This window comes from Acanthochromis polyacanthus, chromosome 17 (genome assembly GCF_021347895.1).
Source record: "Acanthochromis polyacanthus isolate Apoly-LR-REF ecotype Palm Island chromosome 17, KAUST_Apoly_ChrSc, whole genome shotgun sequence".
In the NCBI taxonomy this organism is placed as follows: domain Eukaryota; kingdom Metazoa; phylum Chordata; class Actinopteri; family Pomacentridae; genus Acanthochromis; species Acanthochromis polyacanthus.
The window spans coordinates 15,826,075-15,838,788 of NC_067129.1; the positions used below are offsets into that span (position 1 = coordinate 15,826,075).

Below are 12,714 nucleotides of genomic sequence, written 5' to 3' on the forward strand. Positions count from 1 at the left end.
ATATATATATATATATATATATATATATACAACACACGTCTTGGTGGTTTTGTCCTGACTCTTCGTGTATGGTGAGAAAGGTATCACACTGGAAAAAATGCCAATCTCAAAACAAGAAAAAAAAATTATTTCAAGGAACTTTTACTGTGAAATAGGTGAAAAAATTTGCCAATAGAACAAGAGAAAAATCGCTTGGTAGGATTTCTTGAAATAAGATATGATATCTAAAATATTGAGATCTTAAAATTAACTGGGAAGTCTTATTTCAAGCTATATTTTACCAGGATTTTCAAGCTTAGGTATCTTAAAATAAGCCAGTGGTGCTAAAAAAAAATAGCAGTTCTTCACTCAAAAACAGATTTTTCCTTTCATGCAACCAAATTTGAGATGTATTAAACTTATTTTGAATTTTCTTGTAAAATTCAACTCAAAACAAGATAGTCAAGATTGTTTGACTTAACAAAATATTTAAGATGCATCGTCTTAAAACAAGTCCCTCCATCTTGCTGAAATGTCACCTGTTCAGTGAATTTCTCTTAAATCAAGTGGGATGAGACATTTTGACTAAAAATAAGACAAACAGACTTGGTAAGATTTTGAGTTTTTGCAGTGCAATGAAAAAAACTTTGCGTAGCTTTAGCTTTTTCCCGCCTCTTGTCTGCAGGTACCTCTAATCACTGAGTGGGATAAAACATCTCTTGATTCAGCTCCACAGTGACAGCAATCCCCTGGCTTTAGATGAGGTTTACATGTTTATCTGCCAAATTATCGTTTACGGAAAGCTGCTCCGTGGCACATCCCTACACTAACACCAGTTTATCCCCACTATGTGTTTGTATTTGTTTGGTGTATTCTCTTTGGCTTACATTCTAGCATTTGGCTTCGGGCCATTTTTTGTAGCCATTTTAAAATCACTGTAAATGAAATTCTTTACTTTTGCTTAAGCAGTCACTGGCTTACTTGTTACTCTTAGTCTAAGTTATTGCTGACACACATTATATCGGTAAGAGAAGCAGGAATCGGCTATATTTATTGGATGTTTCAGCTTGGACTAAATGTTGTAGTACTACATGTGAACTGAAACAAAAGAACATTTATCAGAGGTGTTCAATTAAATAAAAGGATAAGTTCTTTGGTTGCTTACTTTTGTTGGCGCGGTGGGGAATGGGCACAGCCACATTTTTGCCACGGTCGTAGTCCTGCGGTTTGGGTGGGGAGGCGGTGAAGCGGCAAATGCCCGGTTCAGACGGCGTGCTGAGGGAGGTCATGCTGTCCGCCGGGTCATTGGTGCCCGTGGTCATTTGGTCAGATGAGCTGTCGGAGATGAAACATTCAGTGATGGTGAACTTGGCGTGCTGCAGGTGCTCCTCCAGCTTGGCGTGCTCGTAGGCCCTGGCCAGCTCCTCGTAGGTGGAGGAGGCGCTCTCCGTGGACACCATGCTGTTCCGACCCTTATCTGGAGAGGAAAAATATACATGTGTCAACAACTTCTAAACATGACGCATCAAGTTTTGGTTCATTTGAATCAAAAATGTATCGAAGAACCTTTGGTATCACTGCAACATTCCTCATATTTAGGAGAAAGATTTTCCAAAAGGTTTTGTGTTTCGTGCTTCTAAATTTGACAAAAATATATGTAGAATGTACACGCCCGTTAAAAAGTTTACAGTCACCCAGACAATTTCATGTTCTCCATGAAAACTCACACTTTTATTCATGTGCTAACATAACTGCACAAGAGTTTTCTAATCATCAATGAGCCTTTCAACACCATTAGCTAACACAATGTAGCATTAGAACACAGGAGTGATGGTTGTTGGAAATGTTCCTCTGTACTCCTATGTAGATGTTCCATTAAAAAAATCAGCCGTTTCCAGCTAGAATAGTCATTTACCACATTAACAATGTCTAGACTGTATTTCAGATCAATTTAATGCTATCTTCATTGAAAAAAACTGCTTTTCTTTCAAAAATAAGGACATTTCTAAATGACCCCAAACTTTTGAATGGTTCTTTTTTCATAAAAGCAGTACCACAGCAGTTGTGTTATTGTGTCAGTGGCTGGGATTGACCTACCTGTGTCCTGAGAAAGGCTGGCGCTGTAGCTGTCGCTCTCCGTGGCCGTGATGCCGTGAGAGCCCATCGTCCTCCAGTCTGAGGTCAGAGTTCGTGCCGAGGCCGTCGACTGGCTCTGACTCGGTCGACTCAGAGTCCACTGGCTCGAGTATCTGTTCCTCGAACTGTGAGCTGATTTTATGCTCTTCCTGGAAACAGGATCTGAGAAAAGTAACAGAGATTAAGGAACAGGTCAGTTACAGTTTATACAGAACGCTTTGCATTGAATCGATGCATTGGCTACGTGTCTGCCACAGAAACTTATTTTGAAATTAATTTAGTGATTTTTAAGTCACTGAATGGCCTTGTCCTGTCTTATCTTGTGATTCACATATATGCCTGCTGGAGTCTCCTGAGCCAGTGTTTGATAATCACATCCAAAAACTTCGTAAAAATGCCTTCGTGTCTTCATAACTCACAATCTACTGAGAGTTTAAAGTGCAATCGTGTGATGCATCTGTTCAGCCGCTGCTTCTACCTCAAATGTTTTTACCTGACCTTTAGATATTGCTTAATTTGTTCTTTTTCTGTGGTTATAATTATTGTTTTAAGGAAAATTTCTGTTAGGCACTTTGGTATTTATGCAGGACTTACGCTATGCAAACAAATGTTTTCATTAGTGACAGCTTGGCATTACAGAGGCTTTGAGTCCTTATATTAGCTATCAAGACTGTCTTTAATTGTTTCATCATCTTCATCGCTTCTGTTTGCATAAGTAAAGTCAATAAAAACAGGGTGTAATTCAATAAAAGGTCAAAGCTTTCACTCAGTCTTATCCGCCTGATTCATTCAAAGCTGTGAACTTTATTACAAAAATACGTATTTTAAAAGAGAAACAAACTCACTTGTGCCAGGACGGATGTCTGACATGTCAATCAAAGGCCCGGAGTTCTGGATGAGAGCTTGGTGATGCAGAGAAACGCCTGTGCAGAAGTTCTGTGGATTCACGGATTGGCTGAACTCAGTGTCCGTCACCGGCACTGCAGCCTTGTCTTCTCCTGTTGTAGGAGAGATGTGAGGAAATAAACCAGTTAGATAGAAATGTTCATTAAAAACGACATAATGAGTGACAGTGGTGTTGCTTTGCAGCCACGTGCCTATCTGTTTGATGCCTTCCTTGTCCTCAATGAGCAGCTGAACTCGAGGGATGTCGATATGGAGCCTCGGCCCTTGAGGAGGGCCCTTCACAGGAGTGTCTATGCTGCGATTGTTCTTGCTACACACACACAAATGATGCATACAGTCAATGTGATTCCAAAAATTCCAAACTGTATGAGGCTGACCTCTGTGAAATAACACTCACACTAGTTGACTCTTACCTGATAAGCATCTCAGCAAGGCTCTTAGCATCTATAAGAAGACAATATCTTAATTAGATTACAGTCGGCTGTGAAGATAATCATTTCAACTTGTCACTCTGTGTTACATTAATCCATTAAACACTATCACTGATTTCTCTCTGAACTCTCTTTTTCTTTCTCTTACCTCTAAGTCGTTTAAGCCTCTTCTCCTTGCGTTTCTTGCGGATAATGAAGAGCAAAGCAACGCCCAGAGTAACCAGGATGACAGGAGAGCCAATGGAGAAGAGCTTCTTCACATCATCCCCCTCTCCACGGGCTGATTTAATGGGAGGGATTGTGCCTAAAGAGAGTCAAACATGGGTTAAATTCAGAAAACTCAATCACAGAGCAAGAGATAACGCCAAAGAGATACAACAATCGAAAAGCAGGATAGACTTACTGCCATCGTAGTCAGTGGTAGCAAACTGGGAGCTCTGGTTTCCACACCCTGCACTGTTGCAGGCCTTCATTTTGAGCTCGTACCAAGTGGCTTCGCGCAGCTCGCTGAGGAAGAGCTGAGTGGTGGAGTTGGCCTTGAGGCTCTGCCAGGCCCAGGTACCTTTGGGCCGAAAGTCCAGCATCATGTCGGTGATGGGGCAGCCGCCGCTGGTCCAGCCCTGCAGGTTGAGTCCTGCATGAGTGGAGTTGATGTGGGTGAGCAGCGGCTGGTCCTTGTTGAACACCGGTTCTGGAGAGAGGCAAAGACACAGAACAGCAGCGGGTTAGAAAGAGAGCAGCAATATCAAAGCAATATCAGAAGAAGGCAGAAAAGATATTAGGGTGTGTGTTATTTCCTGAAAACATGAAACACAAAAACACTGAGAACAACAAATAAGAATAGAACAGAATAGAATAGATCTTTATTGTCACTGTTACAAAAACAATAAAAATCAGTTAGCACTCTCCATCTTAGCATCATCAAAACAAACTATATAAAGGAATATTAAACATAGACTAAATATATACAAAAGAGCAAATATGGACCAGAAGTCGTTCCGTTAGAAATCTGATTAATGCGAGTGTTAGAGCTGTTGCATTGCTGATTCTGAATGTTGCAGAGATCGACATATTATCTGATTTGACATCTCAATATCTTTTTGTGTCTTTCTGTTGTATTTATTTATTCTTCTGGGATGCGATTTTGAATTTCAAAAGGATCAAATAAATAGAAAACTTCAAGGAAATTGACTCCACATGAAAAACACTACACTGGACAAAAGACTGCTCAGCAGCATCACTGACATATCCAGAAAAATCTACTGAGCTTTAAGAGTGTCATTCATTTACATTTTTTCAAACTAGCCTTCCCTTTAGCCCCAGAATCTTTTTCTCATAGACAAGACAGTAACAGAATGAACAGGAGCTTGTTTAACTGCAACTGCAAAATATCACATCACAGATATCAGTTTGGCCTGTCAGCTTTCTCCATGAACGACTGTCACCTGTGGAACGCATTACAAACTAAAATCCATTCATTAAAAAATATATAAGGGTTGGATTCAAGCAACCCAGATCTGCAGACATTTTTAGCTGAATGTTGTGTTTTTTCCCACTTTACACATCACAGTTAGTGTATTTTGTTATAAAAATTTCATCATGTTTTCCATCTGTGGTGTATTGTGGTTTTGAGAGAATAAAAGATGTATAATTTAATAGTACTGCATATGTAAAGGTCCATCAAGCAACAAGAGGGAAAAAATAAGGGCAGCTATAAACTATCAGTGCAGCACATAAGCTTAACGCTATGTTAAACTGCATCATCCTTATCAAATTAAAAAAAAAAACTCAATGTACGTTACATTGCTTACAATGTTTTCAGTGTTCATAATATGCAAACGACAGCAGGCTTGATTTGTGTTGTCTTTAAACAGTCTAAGAAATAGAAAAAAACTATCAATATCCATATGTTAAATCTGTCAATGATACTTTGCCTCCACTCCTCACCTCTTCCATGTGTCTTGGCCTCAATGATCTCACTGATGCGTCCTGAGCCCACGCTGTTCTTGGCGGCCAGCTTGACCTTGTACCACGTTCCACAGCGGAGATTGTCCAACCTGAAGGAACGCTCGCTGGAGCTGATGAACACGTCCCTCCATTCCTCTGTGTTGTCCACTGAGTACTGCAGCACGAATCCTGCAGTCACACAGCACAACTTCACGTCAAACACAACTACACAAAAATCAAAGATTCTGGTGGAACTTTGGTGTGGCTGCATCTTTCAGACACCAGGGGGCGACGATCAGCTACAATTCAGCTCCAGTCAGCTGGAGTTTGACTTCTTTTTTACCCAGAAACATAAGCTCATTGTACAACTGCATAAGTACAACTGACAGCAGGAGGGGGAAGCAGACAGAAACTGATCTGTGGATGATATTTGTTCTCTCGTGGCAGCTGCAAGGTGGGCAGTCTGCTCACAGGGAGGTCGGTCAGAAGAATACCTCTGATGGAGCTTCCTCCGTTGTCTCCAGGGATCCAAGCCAGGGTGATGGAGGAGGTAGAAGTGGTGGAGACCGTCAGACGAGGCTGGTCAGGAGGAACTGGATGAACACACACAGACAGTGACTCAGCAGGAGAGTACAAACACCACAAAGCAAACACACTCTCAACAAATGAGCAACACTCAGATAAAACTCCAGTTTCTTCTCACCTTGCACTACTAGATTGACTATGATGGTGTCAAAGCCTAAAGTGTTGGTGGCCGTACACGTGTAGTACCCAGAATCCTCTGCTTTGACTGAACGGAGCACCAGCGTGCCGTTGGATAAGATCTGCCGCTGACTGTCGGCTGTGACGGGGATGGCAGAGTCCTCGCTGATGAAGAGCAGACAGGTTACAGAGTTAACAACCCTTTCTATGAGTTAATTTGATCTATGTTTTCCCCTCTGACTTATAAAAGCTATATGATGAGCTCTGACCTGTCTTTGGTCCATTTAATGGTGGGGGCGGGTTCTCCCACCGAGCTGCAGGGCAGACGCACCTCTTTCATCCAGGGTGTGGTCACGGTGCCCCCGAAGGAAAGGATCTTAGCTGGGACTGCACACAAAGATGCAACATAAATCTTTGACATATACTCTCGCACTAAAATGAGAAGAAATACACCATCTTTCTTCGTACTTTAAGTCTGCTGTTTGTTGAATGAGTTGCCCAGCCTGCCTGAGGGAAAAGGCCTTTACTTAGTGCTGAAGGAATAAAAAAAAAAACAGCTGTAGCGTGGTGTTTTAGCGCTGCCCCTCCTCAAACCTCTTAGCTTGAGTCTATCTTTTTTCCATAGATCCTCCCCTCTATCGATTCTCGCCCGCTACCTCTCTCCCCAAGGGTCATTTTACTGGATAGGCTCTGTTCATCACCACATAATTAACAACAGCGTTTCTTGCAACATAGCCTCTGCTCAATCAATACTACGGCTGTCAATCAATAGCAGAGGGCGCAGACGGAGGGAGGGGGAGCGATGGAAGAGATCATGTTGCCGCTTCATAGCCATCTTTAAAGCGCTCTGCCTCATAACCTTTGCATGAATCTCTTTACCCTTCTCTTCGGCTACAGGCTCGCCCCGAGCACCCACCTTTCCCAGCAGGCTCCACCGTGACCTTTGAGCTGATGTTGCCTCGGCCGGCAGTCGTCACGGCGGCGGCCCAGATGTGGTATTGTTTGCCACGGGTGAGGTGCGTGATGCGGTAGAAGAGCATCTCTGGGTTGGCCTCGTACTCGCTGGGTGCCTGGGACAGAGGGCAGGCAATGTCATGTTAGCAAACTCTGACAACACAACAACATGACAGGTGGGGAGGCAGCTTGTGTGCTGAAAACTCGACCAGACTGAAGAAATGTTACAAGTTGTCGGCTTTAAATTTGTATTTAGGGAAAGCACTGAAAAGCAGCACAAAGATGTATGTCATAGTAGGAAAAGGTACCACCCTGGAGGACTGTGGAGTGGGTCCAGGCCGTATCTGTTACAAAAACAGAACCGGTCCCACTTTTGGAAGGTTACCAAGTGTGGCACATTCACTGAATAGGCCTCCTGGTAGTGCTGCGACTGAAAGCGATGCAGCATTTGTTGTGCTTCATTTCTCTTACAACAGTTTTGGTCGGGCTGCCGCTGAGAATTTTTTAAACAGCTTCAATAACATAACTGACTCCTTGCTACAAGGTTTATATTCACTGTCGAATATTCAGTTTTGACTAGATGGAAGCAGAAATGTTGATTTTTGCTTCCATCTAGTTTTTCTGACCTCACTCTGGCAGGGTTATAAGGATAGGGACATTTATGTTTCATATCCATAGGGCCAGAAATTGCTCATTTTGGCCTGAAACAGTGTTTCAGCTGTAACTGACAAAGTTTGATTTTTAAGATGGAGGTTTAAAAAAGATAGGCGGAGGCTTAAAGAACGGGCAAATATTTTGTTTGGCACAACTGGACCCTATGAAATAAAACTGAAACATCATTGATCATGTCATTTACTCGTGTTTTTGCTATTAGGACACGTCAGAAGGTCAAAAAAAGGACAAAAGAGATTTATTGTCATTTTCATTATGCATTTTCATACACAAGAGAACAAAATTTTGTTTCTCAACCAGTGACTGCAGTGCAATAAAAACATCAATAAAAAGTGTACGTCATGTTAAAATACAGACATCATAATAAACAAATAAAGAGCAATCGAATCAGATAAAAAAAAACAATTAAATCACTCAAACAATCCAAATGTCAAAGTCAGCAAACAATTAAAAACTAAAGGAAAGCACACTATTATTCTCTAGTCCAGGCTTGCAGTTAAAGATATATTAGCAGTATTGAGAAATCAAAAAATCTTGTCTATAGATCACTATCATGAGGAAATGTCACGTTCGTGAAGTATGAAAGTAGTAAAGTCAGAAATGATACACTGCAGGACAAGTGTAGCTCACAGTCCACTGAGAGGTTTTATGTCTGTTACATTCGTTTGTGTTTGTACCTTTTTTTATTTCTCAGTGTTCCAAAATCGTTTTTTTATTTAGCGGTGTCATTCATGATATTGTGTGAAATATTTCACACATTATAGGATCTTGCTATTTTCTTAAAATACTGACGTTTTTTTAGCATCTTTATGGTTTAGATTTTTGTGTTCACATTAACCGTGTGTGAATTCATTGATTTAATTAACTATAGTGTTACATCTTAATAAATACAGTCAGACGTCTGCCAGGAATAATTCTGAAGTAGGCAAGGGCAGAATATCAACTATCTCGACTTAAACAAGCATGAAGGGAAGTATTACGCTGGCAGTAAATTGCTTATCACTATCATTTTAATATAAATGTTAAGTGTTTTTAATTGTGTTGAGTATTTTGAGAGTTAAAACGAATTTTTTAGAAATCTAAGCATCATGATTGCGTCTGCTCTCCCTTTTTTATTGTGAGTACTTTTAAAACACAGTCTAGAAAATTCCACCAGCCTGAAAAAAAACTTGATGCAAATGTACCTCCACAAACTATAACGGAATATTTAAACACTGAATTAATTATTGATTATTACTGTTTCTAGTTTTCCTCCAAAAAACATCAGAACATGCACCTGCATACACACAAAAACACACAAGCCAGCTCGTGCACAACAACACTGTTGTCTCTCAAGATGATCCCCTGTTCTATCTCTTTAATCTGCTCATCTCTCAGTGTTCATCTTCAATTCCTTCACCATTTGCTTTTCCCTCTTTTCCTCTATCCCTCTCTGCCTAGCTCAGTGAAGAGGAGAGGATGGAGGGACAGAGGGGGGAGGAGGGGGGAGGGAGGGAGGGAGGATGTGTTTGAGTGTGCGTTTGAATGTGTGTGTGTGTGTGTGTGTGTGTGTGTGTGTGTGTGTGTGTGTGTGTGTGTGGAGGGGGTTCGAACATTCCTCCAGCATCGTGCCGGTGTTGTGGTGATCCAGGGAGTGATACAGGGAGATAATGAAAAGACGGACAAAAGCACTCTCATCTCGATGTGACTGATACCCTCCCCTGCTCCTCCCTTCCACCCTGCCCGTCTCTCTCTCCCTCTCTCTCTCCCCCTCATCCCTCTCTTCTCCCCTCATTTCCCCTCGGTCTCTCCCTGCCTCTAATGGTGTGTCTCTTTTTCTCTCTCAACCTCCTTTTCCTCCCCCTGCCTTCCCTCCTCCCTGCCCGTGCTCATTTGCATGGCTCTCATGCACAGAGAGGGAGGAGTATTTGTGAATAATAAGAAAGTGAGATTCTAGCGTGATATCAGACTTCGCCGTGCGCTGGTGTTTGTGTGCACATGATCTAACCACAATTGAAATGCCGCACGTACGTGTATAAATAGAAAATGTTGAAATGTGATGCCTGTGTGTGTTTGTGTGTGTGTGTGTGTGTGTGTGTGTGTGAGTGTTTCTGATGCGGCAGTGTGCATGTGTGAGCTTGTTCGCTGCCTCATTTGCATATCTACGTCTCATCACGTTGCCAAGACAACCTCATCTGTTCATCTGGGAGGGCAGGAAATAAAGCGATGGTGCAAACACAGTGAAAGAGAGACATGCGCAAACACACACACACAACACACACACAGACACACACACACACACACACCCACAGACACACAGACACACAGACACACACACACACCTTCAGGTGCAATTAATAATCATGCTTACAAATTAATTATTTCTATCGCTAGATTTTATCTAGTCACTTCCTTCCCAGGCTCCTCTGATGTTTTCTACTGGCCCCCTATGAGTCACACCCACAGAGGAAAGACTTACTGGCTGTCCAGATCCTGGACTGGAGCAGTAGATGGTGTACTTGCGGATAACACCGTTTGGTTTGTGGGGAGGTAACCAGGACACAACCACACTGTTCGGAGAGGAGGGAACCGCCTTGATGCCAGCCGGTGGACCAGGAACTGGAGAAAGCACATAGCAACATCAGCAGGGCGGGCATGCATATATATATGATGTGTGTGTGTGTGTGTGTGTGTGTGTTTGTGCATGCACACGCTGAGTGTTGGATGCCTATTAAAGTGAGCAGGCTTGTTTGCAGATTGGTAGCCTTATCCCGCGCTAAGCCGCTCTGGTAGGACTTGGAAGAACTCCCTTTGGGTGGACGGCTGCGACATATGTTCATTCAGACGCTGGTCAGCAGTTCTGACTCTGTGACACCCAGCATTCTCTTAACTCTCCAACCCAGATTAGACATTAGCGTCTGATCCTCTGCTAGCCACTTCGGCTCGGTGCTGGACACCACTTAATTCGCAGATTACAAGATAATGGCATGAGAGGGGTTTAACAAAAGACGCACACTTTACAAAAACGCATCAGGACGCCGGATCCTGTGAAAGGTGAACAATGATGCTTTTGTCGCATTGGTCTTACAGTACAGGGTTCACACTATCAAACCCATTCATAGTCAGCCATAAATATAATTTGAGGCTGACAGTGGGCCTCATCTGGGGTCCACAAAAGAAGACTGCCACAGTGTAGGACCCAACCCTCTAAATCCTTCCTCCAATTCTTCTTTTTTCTTTTACGTAGGGGCCCCCTGATTTAACCACTTTGCCTCAAAGACTCCTTCACTTGACATGAGTAAAGAGGGAAAACAACACAAAGTCAAAAACGATAGATGTAACGAAGGGAGGTTTCAAAAGAGGGAAGGCGGGGATGGTAGGTGCAGCTCCTGTGGGAGTGATGATGGCTGGTGGTGGTGGTGGTGGCAGCGGGGAGGAGCAGGGGAGGCAGCCATCATTATCATAACTGGACCTCCATGTCAAAGTAGGAGTGGCAGAGAGAGAGAGAGGGGGGAGAGTTAAGTCCCATCTGGTGCCCAAAATCTGCCCAGGACTCCAGACAGACAGACAGACAGACAGACAGACAGACAGACAGACAGACAGACAGACAGACAGACAGACTGCCGCATAGCCAGCACGACCCAAGTGATGATGAGGAAGAGAGGCACAATGGTGCTGAATGGTGAACAACCACATTTACATAAATACATTATACGCCACTGTGGCAGAGGAGGTGATGTCACAGCAAACTGCTAATACGCTAATAAAAGCCGAGCAGTTGGCTTTAAATTAGCTAAAAATAAAATCGGCTCTGACATTTCTATTATATTTTTTCCTTATTTGTTGTCAGTCAAGAACAAAGTGTGTGATCACCTTTCTATCTTTCCATCTTCCGCCCCTTGACCCCTCCCCCTCCTCAATAAAGAGACATGGATCTGGCTGTAATCCCGCCTCCAATGGTGTAAGCACAAAATTAATTCTCTCTAATCCAAGAGGAGTTAATCCTCCTGCCTATGGCAAGAGTGCTGGTGGAGAGGATGCAGGCAGCGGCTGATGGCTGACTCCTGGATGCTATATGCACCGAGAGAGCGCCTCCTCCTCCTCCTCCTCCTCCTCCTCTCGTGTCTCCCGCCAGCCCTCCCTCAGCCCCGAGCCGTGGACCCAAAGCCTCTTAATTCTCATTAGCACTGCTAATGGAGCTTCCCAGCAGAAATGAGCTTTTGTCATGGGTTTGAGATACAACCCAGCACCCCTTCATTTCTTTTTTCTTTTTTTATCTCCCACCCTCCCATTTCCCCTCCCAATTACCCCCTTTACCCACTGCTCAGGTGCTGTGCCCACTTTTCTGCACATGGACAAATAGACGTTAAACTGTATACTCACGATCCTCTCGGGTTTGGATGTACAGGACGTTACTGCGGACTCCATCTCCAGCCTGTGTGTAGGCCAGAACCTGAACACTGTAGTTGGTAAACTTCTCGAGGCCTCGCAGCTCCACCTGTTCACGAGTGGTGGTGATATTCTGCATCTCTCCCCACTCTGAGGGAGGACAGACTTTAGTTTTAGAGAGCACTCATGGTTATCTGGACAAAAAACACAGACCAACTCTGTCTCCTACAAAAGACATTTAAAGATAACTAAATTGCTTTGCCAAAGTTTCCCAAACTAAACACAGTAAAGCTAAAGATCATTTATGTTTTGTCTTTTTTTTTTTTTTTTACACTTTTCTTATTGATAGCAGCAGAAAAAAAACAACACACTGGCACTGAACAGTAAGTTATTGCTTCTGCTGATTAAAAGAAAAGTATTATCTGGGTATTTTTACAAACAAAAATTAGCAAATGCTGATTATTTGGATGCTAACAAAATTTTTAGGAGACAGAATTGCAAACATAGAAACAACACACACACACACACACACGCTGACTCTAATCTCACACAGCACCAGTTTGGTAAATATCTATGCTGCCTTGTACAAAGACACAAGGACAAACGCACGGACAAATTC

The 12,714-nt window shown here is 42.9% G+C and overlaps 1 protein-coding gene across 2 annotated transcripts in view; it reads right to left on the reverse strand.

Moving 5' to 3' along the window:
- The window catches only part of LOC110962532 (cell adhesion molecule DSCAML1-like), a 60,735-nt gene that overhangs the window by 3,142 nt on the left and 44,879 nt on the right, over positions 1–12,714 (reverse strand). For both annotated transcript variants that reach the window (XM_022210528.2, XM_022210527.2), the window contains exons 19-32: positions 12,090–12,245; positions 10,186–10,325; positions 7,018–7,171; positions 6,371–6,488; positions 6,103–6,266; positions 5,894–5,992; positions 5,400–5,588; positions 3,856–4,143; positions 3,601–3,756; positions 3,435–3,465; positions 3,213–3,331; positions 2,961–3,113; positions 2,077–2,277; positions 1,145–1,456 (exon numbers count right to left, since the gene is read on the reverse strand). In XM_022210528.2, the coding sequence (XP_022066220.2) occupies positions 1,145–1,456; positions 2,077–2,277; positions 2,961–3,113; positions 3,213–3,331; positions 3,435–3,465; positions 3,601–3,756; positions 3,856–4,143; positions 5,400–5,588; positions 5,894–5,992; positions 6,103–6,266; positions 6,371–6,488; positions 7,018–7,171; positions 10,186–10,325; positions 12,090–12,245 (2,280 nt within the window). The remainder of the gene's footprint in view (positions 1–1,144; positions 1,457–2,076; positions 2,278–2,960; positions 3,114–3,212; positions 3,332–3,434; positions 3,466–3,600; positions 3,757–3,855; positions 4,144–5,399; positions 5,589–5,893; positions 5,993–6,102; positions 6,267–6,370; positions 6,489–7,017; positions 7,172–10,185; positions 10,326–12,089; positions 12,246–12,714) is intronic.